This window comes from Pseudorasbora parva, chromosome 10 (assembly GCF_024679245.1).
Source record: "Pseudorasbora parva isolate DD20220531a chromosome 10, ASM2467924v1, whole genome shotgun sequence".
Classification (NCBI taxonomy): Eukaryota; Metazoa; Chordata; class Actinopteri; order Cypriniformes; family Gobionidae; genus Pseudorasbora; species Pseudorasbora parva.
Genome location: NC_090181.1, coordinates 9,731,732 through 9,744,488, shown reverse-complemented (window position 1 = coordinate 9,744,488; position 12,757 = coordinate 9,731,732). Strand labels below are relative to the sequence as shown.

Below are 12,757 nucleotides of genomic sequence, written 5' to 3'. Positions count from 1 at the left end.
CATATGAATTGAGCGATTTAGTCCAAATATTCTGAATAGACTGGATCCCTTTATATGAACATTGAATATACAGATTGATTATATGAATATACAGATTGAATTTAGAATATTATTCACATATAAACATTGATAAGCGAAAAAAAACAAAGCTCAACTGAATTTGCTTGACGCACCAGAACAAACCTCTTGCGGAAGCTCAAACGAGCTGTGTAACATGAGAATGAACCTCATTGGCTCTTGCTGAAGCTCAAACAAGCTGTGTAACATGAGAATGAACCTCATTGGCTCTTGCTGAAGCTCAAACAAGCTGTGTAACATGAGAATGAACCTCATTGGCTCTTGCTGAAGCTCAAACAAGCTGTGTAACATGAGAATGAACCTCATTGGCTCTTGCTGAAGCTCAAACAAGCTGTGTAACATGAGAATGAACCTCATTGGCTCTTGCTGAATCTCAAACGTGCTGCGTAACATGAGAATGAACCTCATTGGCTCTTGCTGAATCTCAAACGTTCTGCGTAACACAAGATTGAACATCATTGGCTCTTGCAGAAGCTCAAACATGCCACATAACACGAGAATAAACCTCATTGGCTCTTGCGGAAGCTCAAACGTGCTGCGTAACACGAGAATGAACCTCATTGGCTCTTGCAGAAGCTCAAACGTCCCACATAACACGAGAATGAACCTCATTGGCTCTTACGGAAGCTCAAACGTCCCACATAACATGAGAATGAACCTCATTGGCTCTTGCGGAAGCTCAAACGTGCTGCGTAACACGAGAATGAACCTCATTGGCTCTTGTGGAAGCTCAAACGTGCTGCGTAACATGAAAATGAACCTCATTGGCTCTTGCGGAAGCTCAAACGTGCCACATAACACGAGAATAAACCTCATTGGCTCTTGCGGAAGCTCAAATGTGCCACATAACATGAGAATAAACCTCATTGGCTCTTGCGGAAGCTCAAACGTGCTGCGTAACACGAGAATGAACCTCATTGGCTCTTGCGGAAGCTCAAACGTGCCACATAACACGAGAATGAACCTCATTGGCTCTTGCGGAAGCTCAAACGTGCCACATAACACGAGAATGAACCTCATTGGTTCTCGCTGAATCTCAAACATGCTGCGTAACACGAGAATGAACCTCAACGGTTCTTGCACGCCAAGCGAACATGCTCGAGCTCGAGCTTCCATTTACCACAACTAATGTGGTAGTTGATTAATCATTATGTGAACATAAAAGCCTAAATTCAATGTTATAAAATTATTGTGTTCAGAAAATGTGGACTAAACCACTTAATTCATATGGATTAGCTTAGCTATTTTTTATGAACTTTTTGGAGGGTCTAAGTGGTAGTTGTGTAGCTGTCAATGGAGGGACATAAATTAATGACAGAACTTTCGTTTTTGGGTGAACTAACCCTCTAACATTTTCTTCAGAATATCCAGGGCGCGAACTACGGGGGAGCTAGGGGGAGCTCGGCTCCCCTAAATAAGACATGGGCTCCCCTGAAAACGTGATTTGTGAAATTTTGGGGGGTCTCAAAAATATTGACACTGTGTTATTTTGAGGTGCAATTTCATTTTTATGTAATGTAATCATTGTGGATTATTATTTGTAAAATTGCTAAAAATATATAATTAATTCATGCATGACGGCAGTTTAAATCTAATTCACTTCAATAAAGATAACTATACATGCTGTTCTTGTCATGACCATCAAGGTGTGGTGGTACTGCGGTGCAAATTCCACTCATGTTTAGTACATGTCAACGCAAAGATTCGCAGAAAAAACAAAAACGAATATCCACTTCTTGATCTTGGATTTCTGGAAGAACAGAAAAAGAGGCTGACCTCAAGCCTCTGTGGTCGCTTCTGTGTTAAGGCATGTTATTCCCAATTATGTGTTGTGGCTGGGTTGATATAGGTCTGCGCGACTATCGATTGAATTATGGTATTCTTCTGTAGCCTGACGAGTAACTTCAACCGTTGTTCATGTGAACTCAAAGACAGCCGGATGCTTTGTTTATAGATTTGTGGACTTTTTGACCTATCAATTCTTGTTTTTTTCTTCCTTCATTAAAATCAAAGATGTTCTTCAATGATTGTAAATTGTATATTAAGAGTCTCCGCAATGCATTAAGCAATAGATTGACGCGTTCGTCTGTGTGTGAAGGAATATACACGTCCTCTTTTGTGTATAGGGATGCACGCACCCCCCCCCCCCCCCCCCGAAAAGTGGGCTCCCCCAAAGGCCACAGTATAGTTCGAACACTGAGAATATCTATTAACTAAGACTGTAATCTAGTTTTTACTTATGAAACACTAAAAAGGAAATATCTAAATGATGAAGTAAATATCCCAGACATATGTGGAGAAATGGACAGACCAAGACAAATAAGAAGGACATTTTTATTCACAAGAAAAACAGTGTTATCCCAAGCTGCCATATAATACATTTATACAGAGGGTCAGAAAATTCTTTACAAAACCAAAAAAAGTTAGAAAATATGATTTGATATGAAACATGATGCAACACACATTGTCAGCTTTCATTCATTCCACACACACACACACACACACACACACACACACACACACACACACACACACACACACACACACACACACACAAAAAATCTTTCAGTTTGGTGTCAGTTAAATCCATGTTCATAAAGTGTAGTGAATGCCAGCATAATCATTACAAAATTCAAAGATGGAGAATAAAGTCTAGAAAAAAATACAAATCTCATGCAGCATCTTGAAAAAGGGCCTGAGAGTGTTTATAAAGGTAAATAAATCCAAGAAAAGGTTTTGATTTTCTTAAATGTCGAATGAGATTTAAAGGTCATTCACGACATGCCTTTGATAGACAAGTAACAGGAAAGTCATTCCGGCAGCTACATGTTCAAACACTGAATCACTTTCACCAGCAAAGTTTTGTAATGGCGTCTTTGACATCAGAGGAGTTCAGGTGGTCTTTTACAGCAGTTATTAAACAGCGCAATGAGCACTGAAAATATCGATAATAGATCCTGTGAAGGCTAGCCATTGTGCTAAATGCTTGCAGTTGCTGAGGTTGTTTGTTCAAGACCATGATTACATGGATGCATAGGACTAAGGCTTGGATATACATCCACAGAGTAGTTAAAAAAACCTGCAATGCATCATGAACTGGACTTGTAATACGCTTTGAGGACAGGTTCAACGTTCCCTTAGTCTATAAAAAAAAGTGTATTAATAGCATCAAGTACGCCAGTGAGCAGGCCACCGTGTTTAAAATCTCATCAGATGTTTTTATGGTTACTTTGTTGTTGTCCGAAACGTTATGGAAAAGAGTCCTTCTTGTACCGCACAAATGTCCCCTCACCCCTTTAATCGCAGCCACAGCTCTTTTAATGCAGCACACAGTGTGTCTACAGAGAAAGGCTGAGCTAGACACGTCAGGTAACACTGATGAATGCCCTTTGCCAAAGTGTCTATTTAAAGTAAACAAGAACAAGAGGCCAATCTGCATTTTAATAGATTGCACCTCTCTAGCAACATGCATCCATCGCAGGCATAACAATGACACTGGCTTGCATGTATTTTTGTGATAAGAACCAAATCACAATGCTGGGAATTTTTGTGCTGTTCATTAAAATGTTTTAGTTTACATTCAATATGGCTGAGCAAACGTAGTACCAATTCAAATCACCTATATGATTCTCTGGGAAATAAATATGTTAAAGGTGGATATGCATCCAATATCAGTCCAGTTCGGAATGTTTGGAGGCAAGGCAACCAAACCAAACACTATTATGAAGACTGGCTTGCATCTTATATGACTGTCAATTGCTGAGTGATACTGTGTTCCTTAAAAAGACCTTTAAAGATAGAAAAACACTCCGACAGTAACTACAAATACAACATAAGGCTCAAAAGGTTTAATAACAATATGCTGACAGAGGTGATAGTTCGGGAGGCAAAGGCAAAGCATGGAAGTTCAGCTTATTGCTCTCCTTTCGCAACCAAAATTATATTTCACACACTGTAAGTTCATATAAATACACTATACAATGCAATAAAAAAAAAAAAAAAATGGTTCGGCTTGAGTATGCTGGTCAAAGCACTAGCACCGGTAGAAAAAATAATGATTGACAACAAATATACAAAACAGTCATATGAAAAAGGCACTTTGTGGTGTGGTTGAATAACTCTTCGGTAAGCGAGAACGATTCTTCTCTTTCCTTGTGTAAGGAAATACGTCAAGCGCATCAAAGCTTGTTGGCTTTCCATTTGAGCAAGTCTATTCCATGTTTGTTATGAGGCACTGCATATTACCAGAACGAACAGTTTTAGTCTTCTCCAGAAGATAATAAGTTCCTACTTCATGCAGAATTCAGTTTATTAAGATCATCTTTTGATCCATGGGTTTTCTCAGAATCACTGGACCGGCTGCTACATTTCATTATCCTTCCTTTCAGACATCCAGGGTCCTGTCTTCCTCCATCTCTTTCTCGTTGTCCATCGATCAGCACATCACGTTCTTAAACCTCAACTTCTCGCGGTCCTTCCTGCGCGTCAGATGCTACTCGAATATCGAAGCAGGTCACCATCATGACGCGAGACTTGCATAGGTTGACGCAGTATTCCAGTTCAGCCGTAGCTTGCTCCAATGCCTCGCAGTACTCCTGCGACTCCTGATCCAATTCCTGATCCACCTCAACTGTGGAACAAACAAGAACACAGGTATTTCAAGAAATGAACCAAAGTATTAATCATGAACTTTCACCTTACTAGAAACACTACCAGTCAGTGTGTCCAAACTATAGTGTAAAGTTATAATACTCACACTCTCCTATCCACTTGCTGGGATCCATCATTAGTCTAGACTTGGTGTCCTCCAGCTCTTCTTTCAGAGTCTTATGCTTGGCTCTGAGATCTCTAATTTGCTGCTGTCGTTTCTCAAGAACCTTCAATTTAGTGTTAAAATAAATCAAGCCCTGTGGACAGAAGATGGGCATGATGGTTAAAATGACAGTTGCATCCCACAGACTTTTTCATGTCTGGCTTATCGAGAGAGACTGCACTTCATTATGTTGTCAGGACTGATTCAAAGAAAAAATATATAATTGTACAACGTTGATCCCTTAAAATCACTTTGACCTTGTCTTGACCACGACATTTACTGCACAAAAGAACCATAAGATACAGAACTATTAATAATACTGTGATATTTTTCAGATATTGTAATGGAAGAATACAAGCTTCCTCACATTTCACTTACACAATCAAGCTACATTCATGTCAATTCATTGAAATGACTTTTGGAACAAAGAGAATACGAATGTAAGAATCTATACTAAGTTATTAAGGAATCTACACAACATACATGCATTTGCCATTGCAATACCAACTGGTCTCCAAACTAATGACAAATTAAGGACCATCTTCCCGAATCTATTTACTGATAGAAACAATTATTTTACTGCAGAATTTCACTCCTGAAGTTTGACCCCCCAAAACAATTAATTCCAGATAGTCAACTTCTTTTAAAATGTAATCATTTTCCACGTTTACCCTTGAATGTATAAAGTTTGAATATGAAGCATTTTGCTGAGCAAAAAATATTGCTCTTTACATATGAAAATCTTACCAAACCTAGATCGAAGCAAACTTTGTAAAGCTGCTTGAAGTCTCTGACATTATTTGCTATGCACTTTGAAAATGTATAATACATAGTTATTCACCAATTTATATAGTAATTTTCCTCTGTAAGATATAAAAGCATATCTTACATATGATCCATGAGAAAAGACTAAAGTTAAATATAGATGCACTTAACCAGATTGTGGTTTTAAAAAAAAACACCCAGAAAACCCATTCTAACCTCATCTGTCTTCTCCTGTCTCCGACGCTGAAGCCGCTCCACATCATCAATTTCATACACTTTTATCTCAAAAGGCTCTTTCAGTGGTCCGGACATAGGGGGAAGGTCCACCCACTGGCCCGTAGTCCCAGACTTCCCCAGGGAAGAGGTGTCCGGTAAGGGAGCTGGGATGAGACGCCGCCTCTGGAGGCCTGGTTCATGGAGAGACAAAGTAAATATGTTTGTGTAAAGTAAATAATATTACAAAAAGACTAATATGTGACAGAAAAGCTAAAAAATAATTGGGACATAAACATTGCAAAACGAAAGGAAACGAAAGAGTAATTAAAAAGATGGATGGATAAAGAAAAATTAAGCAAGCTGTGCCTATATTAAAATACATGAAGAAATAAAGTACAGATTGTATACCAGAGCTTTACAAATATACTGAGGAATACTAAACTGTGCTAGTTATTTGTATGTGTTTGATAATGTAGATGCTGGATATTCAAACCTACTAAACTGCATGTGATTTGTCTTGCATAGGCATGTCTAATAACATTTCACTGGCTCTCAGAAAAAGTTATATTTAACAAGAGATGCTACTCACCATTCGACCTCTTCTTGGGTACTTTGGAGCTCCTTGTGCGACCAGAGGAGGACATCCCACTCTCACTCATAGAGTCATGGGCTGAAGAAGCACTGCCTGTAGCTTCACTGTCACGAATCATGCTTTCATATCCACTGCTTCCTCCACTGTGGTAGAAAAGAGCAGTTCGTCCCATGGCAGGAGGCAACTCCCCACTTAACACACTACTGTTATCACTTCCATGCCCACTGCTGTAGCGCTGAGGTCTTCTGGGGGCTGTGATCTTACTATATGGAGATGGAAGAATGGGGATTGGGGTATGCTTGTCCTCATTGAGGTTCACTCCACTGTCATTGCCACTGTCTGAATCACCCGAACCCCTTGTATTTTTCCCAGAAGTGTTGGACGATGCCAACTCACTAACACGACTGTTTGCTGCCCTCATTGCTTGCTTGGTACCCATTATAGTTCCTCTTGTGGATTTACCATTGCCTCCAACTGTTGCTCGAGGTAACGCAGTCTTTCCTGAAGGTGGAAGGTTGGCATTCCTTGTTGCAGGCGCCACAAGAGACTTAGTGGATGAGCTAAGGGCTTTGGAGTTGTTTGCTGATAATGTACGAGCTTTGTTGGCATTAACAGGTATTGGTCTTGCATTAAGGCTGCCCTTGACAGTTCCATTTTTTACAGTGCTTACTGGGTTTATACACGAAGGAGGAGAGGTAGCAATTGGGGAAGAGGTGGAAACAGGTGATCCAAACCTACTGACAGACTTACTTGACTTGCTATTGAGACTAGCACCACTGTTCTCTCGACTTAAAGCAGGTTTAGATCCCAAAGAGGATAAACTGTCACATCTGTCTAGAGATATCTGGCTCCCATAAAGCTGTCCAGTATCACCTCTAACTCCTCTAGCTTTGAGACTTGAGGTTGCTTTTATCAAACTATGTTCTGACTTTAAGTTAGATGCTCTTAAACTATTTGAATCACCCCTAGAGAAAATGTCACGGTCATCCTCTAAACCTGTAGCCCTTGGTGCTAAAGATTTTCCTGCATCATAAGCAGACTTTAAGGCACTTGAGGGAAACAGGATTCGATTCTTTTGATCCAAACTGGATTTGCGAACTGGAGGAGGAGGTGGTGATACATTTCCAGGTTTTGACATACTCTCCTCTTGCTTGCTTGTTTTTCCATTTTTTCCTAAAGAGGAGAACTTCAAACTGCTTGTGGAAGAACCAAAATCTTGAGCAAGCTTGACATCAATGGACGTATGGATAACTGGAACTGTCCCAAGTGTTGTTGCACCTCGTCTGAACTGTGGCATCTTGCTGGGGAACTCCATTTTCCTGTTGTTGATCGTTTTTTCACATCCATCCACTACCCTTTGAGATGGGTTTGACCCTAGTGTTTTAGGCATTCGAGGTACACTGCTGCTTGTGCCTGCTTTTCGTGCAGGAATTCCACTCATTCCATTTTTTACCAGTCTGGATGAAGAACCTGAATTAGAAATTATAGAAGACTCCATTGAGGTATCTACTCGGTTCCAGGGATCTGGTATGCAGTCTTGCTTAGGTGGCTCACGTCTCCAGTTGCTACTAGAGCTGCTTCCACTGATGCTGCAACTCTGGGATATTGATGAGGTAGGTTTTAATTTCCTGGAAAGACTACACTGGGCAACTTGAGAATCTTGAAAAGACTTGGGATCGGCTAAATGGATGGTATTTGCCTTTGCAAGTTTTGGCAAATTTTTGGCAGATAGTTGTGGGGCCTCTGGGGAAGATGGGCAGTTGCTAAGTGAGAGTTTGCTTGATATTGCACTTTCACTGTCCAAATCTGAGAAGCTACAGCCACTATCATTCAAAGAGTTCTTGGGTTCCTTTTGAGGGCTGCTTTGGAACATGCTTAGAGAATCAAGGTAGAAACTGCTGTCTAGACAAGTATGAGTACCTTGAGGGAGAAAGACATCTGTTGATTGGGCACCTTCACTCTCCAGAGTACAGACACTTACTTCACTGAGCCATGAAGTGATAGAAGAACCACGGCTGCCAAGCGAAACAAATGTTTTCTCCTGTAATGGAGCCACCATTTTAATGTTTGCCTCAGAAGTACCAACACTGCATGTATAGGCATCAAACTCATCATTGATGCTACTAATGATGCTTACTGGTCGTGACCCTGAGGCAAGGGCCTGTAATGAGCAATCACTATTGAAACTCACAATACTGGAGGGCCTCCCGTTGTCCACAATGCTGCCAATTGACAACTCTTCCACAAGAGTGAATACAAGCTCATCCTCTCCATTTAACTCCACTGGCTGTTTGAGGGTTACAGTTGTCCTCAATATGTCCTTCTCCATGCACCTCTCCCTAAGATTGGACCTCATTTCCCCAGGAGTCCTGGGATTAAGGTGATGGACTTTGACAGGTGAGTTCCCATTTGAATCACCTCTTTTTTGATGGCTCATCCCAATTGGTGGTATCCTCGTGGCAGACTTTTCTTCAGTTTCACTACTGACCCTGCTATAGTCTTTTTGTTGTGGCGGCGGGGGAGCAGGCTTGGGTAACTTTTTATTGAAAAACACCTTCTCCCTGACCACAGGCTCTGAGTTTTGGGATACTATTGGTTTACTTTGCTGTCCTGGAGTGAACAGAGATCCAGTATCCATTTGCTCCTTTTCACCATCTGCACTTGTCCTACACACACTCTCAGACATGTCTCTGAGATCTTTGTCTGATGTGGCACTTTGCAATTTGGAGTGTTCTAATTTGGATTTGTGTTTTGGACTGCTGGGCAGTTTATTGGCCACAGAAATTGAGTTTTTGGATATGCTGTCCTGTATTGATGAGAGTGCTTTGGTAGGAGTCTTGGGAGAAACTGAAATGCAACTAGAGCCTTCTTTCAACTTGGTTGCGCCACGTTCCATTTTAGGGCTTGCAGAATTATCTCCAGGTTCTCCAACAAAAGCTGTAGGTTCCTCACTACCATCAATACATTCTAATCGCTCCTGAAGCTCAGCAAAGGTGTTACATTTGAAGTGATCATGGTCAACTCTCCCTTCTTTCCCTCGTTGCTTACGGTTAATAGAAGGGATGATAGGAACAAAGGCTGGTGGTCCTTCATTGTCACTGAGCTCTCGATCAGAGATGGCAGCACCACCAGGGCCAACATAAATTACAGTGTCGCATGATTGCTCACTGCTTGAAGAATAGTCAGGATCACTAAGGAATGGCGGTAGATCTGGGTCAAGGGCCACAGTCCGAGGATGGAAGGGTCGCAAATGTGGTGGTCGACGGATCCTTCCCTCATCACAGGAACTCTCCCCTCCGGAAGAACTTGATGCATACTGACAAAGACAACATCAAAATAACATAAAAAAATATTTTTGAAACTCTGATGTAATGGTATTGTAGTAACCTTGTCAAAATGCATGTACAAGTAGCTGATGCATTGACTGTACTCTGAGGGCAAGTCTTATAAATACGGCTGCTTAACTTCTATAGTAGAGTTATTAAAACTATTTAGCTTGTGCAGGACTACCTCAAGGTGAATACATCATGTGACTTTTTCTATGTTCCATGACAGTGAAACTTATGGTACTCAATAAAAATATTTTTTGCTGTTAATATACACCAAACACATTTCTTTTCTATGTTGTTATCTCTTGTTGATTGATTTTGTTTGGAATAAAACATATAACATTTGAATTGAAATTAAATCATCACTGACCTTCTAAGTACATTATACAATTATTATTATGAGTATTCTTGAATTCCATTCAGTTCTTGAATTCTAGTTCTGAAAAGTTACCTTGGATTTCTTTTTCCTCATACGATGGATTCGGGAGGCCAGCTGAATGGTGGTAAGAGACTCTGCATAATTGGCAGGGGAGTCAGAGATGTGAGCAATCATGGTTGTCCTACAGTTTATGTTACCCAGGGAATCTCGCAGTAACATTGTGAGCTTGCTATCCCTAGAAAAATACATTTTCATTGTCAGCATAAACACAGGTTGATAGATTGTCAGCAGAAAGTGAGCTGTTTACTCAAATACTGAAGGAGCCTGGCCGTTAAATGTTCTCTAAAAGTGCAGAACCATCGAAAGGTTCACTATACCCTTCTGTCATGATATTAATCAAAAAGCTACAAAAATGTCTATATTGCAATTCTTACAAATGTGCATAGGTTTTAAAAAGGTGAGAAATAAGGCACGTTTTCCTGAAAATATGTCAGTTTTTTTAACCATTTCAAACAGATGCACAATCTATGAGCTCACCATCTATGATCTCAGCAAAATACAGATAAACAGCAGTGCATCAGTCAGACAATAAACCTATCAACACAAAGATCACAGGTGCAAGCTTGTTCCTGGCATATTTGATTATGTGCTCAAATCCTTCAGTATTACATCTTCTATGGAAATGCGACAAATCTCCGGCACATATTCAGAATTATCTTGCACATTCTGCCAATGGCCATACCTGTCTGTGTAAGTGATTTATTGACATATAAAAACGCTTTATATTTTATGCAAGATTCCACTTGGCAGTTATGCTATTCAGTTGTGATTTTGTCAGTATTGACTAATAGTAGAAATACTTATACTAGATGCTCCATGTCTACACATTTTTAGCAACAAAACCCATTTCAAATTCTTATAAGATTTACATTTCATTTTCTTACCTGTATGGAACGTGTTTGGCTCCGTTGGCCAAAGCCAGTATGACATTTCCTAATGCAGTCAGAGACAGACACAGACCTCCTCCTGCGTCCCTGCTCTTACAAAGCACCTTCTCACAGCTTCCCAAATCAATCAGATGCAATCTGCTCCTACCACCAGACACTGGAGAGAGAAAAAAGAGAGATAGAAAATGAGAGGTGATCCCTAGGGTCCCACGCCACAAACAACTGTCCTTCTACAAATCATATTGGGATTTTGGGTAAATTTACATCAGCTCTGCTTTGATCTAGCGATTCACATTTATTACATCTTTTGTATATGCTAATATGACATAATCATGGAAACATAATAGCCGTTTGAGTGTAGAGAGATAAAGGCCAATAATCAAAACAAATCAAAGAGTAAATGACAGTTAGTTCTTTACGCAAGTAAAACTACTTACATTATGGAGTTTCCAAAGTTTTATGGTGGCAAACAAAGCAAACTTGAATCAATAAAATAAACGTCTCTAAATAATAAAGCACAGATTATAGCTTGAGAGGGTAATATCTCATTTGGTAAAAATACCAGCTTAGGCATCCTTGTAATGGAAGATAAAAATACACTGTCAACCACACTCATTACTGATATCACTGACAGTTTGAGATGCTGCCAATGCGGTTATACCACACTGATGACACTCCCACACTGAGGTAGGTGTGGCAAACGCACAGACATATTAATAAACAGCCTCAGAGAAGACCTGCGGCTGACTAGGCTGTGTGATTTATTCATGAGTAAGTTACACAGCCCACTATGATTCAAAGACAGATCAGGCTGGCCTAGATAAACACCTATATTCATACTATGCACAAAAGGAGACATAAATACACATGTGAGTCTCTGTGCTGTCTACTCATTCTTTGCCCTATGAATATAACAGACAGTTGATATACATGGAGTAACAAAAGGTTAAATGCATACACATCTGGGTGCTGTACGGACAAGGAACTTTTCCGATGAATATATCCTCAGCTATATCCTACTAGTAGCAAATGACTACTAGTAAGAATAAGAGATGTTGTTCATACACAATTGCAGAACATAAGATGGTTTAGCCACAATTGTATTATTTCACACAAAGTCATGTACAGTCCCTGACAAAAGTCTTGTCGCTTATCTATTTTCTAGAAATACCTGATATTAACCTGACTTTTAATTAATTCATTGGTGTTAGAAATAGCTCATATGAAAAGCTAAAACCCTCCCAAATGATGTTTAATGCACTGAAATAAATAATTTTCACATAAAAAATATTTATCATTTAATCAAGACAGAAGACGCCTATACAGAAATTGAACAAATTTACTGCAAATACAAAAATATATCAGCAAATTAAGTTGTGCTGCTGTGAGATCCAAATTTAATATCTTGTATGACTTCCATGAGCTTGAAGGACTGCATCCATGCGGTTTGGCAAGGATTCATACAATTTATTGATGAAGTCATCAGGAATAGCTAAGAAAGCAGTCTTGCATGCCTCCTAGAGTTCATCAATATTCTTTGGTTTCGTCTTCCATGCGTCCTCTTTCATCCTACCCCACATATGCTCAATGATGTTCATTTCTGGTGACTGGGCTGGCCAATCCTGGAGCATCTTGATC

At 39.9% G+C, this 12,757-nt stretch overlaps 1 protein-coding gene across 3 annotated transcripts in view; it reads right to left on the bottom strand.

Annotated features, from left to right (window-relative positions):
* Positions 1 to 2,398: 2,398 nt before the first annotated feature.
* Positions 2,399 to 12,757, bottom strand: part of kif26ab (kinesin family member 26Ab) — a 121,563-nt gene continuing 111,204 nt past the window's right edge. For all 3 annotated transcript variants that reach the window (XM_067455104.1, XM_067455105.1, XM_067455107.1), the window contains 6 exons: positions 11,117 to 11,276; positions 10,245 to 10,407; positions 6,462 to 9,780; positions 5,873 to 6,063; positions 4,835 to 4,985; positions 2,399 to 4,708 (listed from right to left, as the gene is read on the bottom strand). In XM_067455104.1, coding sequence (XP_067311205.1) covers positions 4,530 to 4,708; positions 4,835 to 4,985; positions 5,873 to 6,063; positions 6,462 to 9,780; positions 10,245 to 10,407; positions 11,117 to 11,276 — 4,163 coding nt within the window. In that variant the 3' untranslated portion in view covers positions 2,399 to 4,529. The remainder of the gene's footprint in view (positions 4,709 to 4,834; positions 4,986 to 5,872; positions 6,064 to 6,461; positions 9,781 to 10,244; positions 10,408 to 11,116; positions 11,277 to 12,757) is intronic.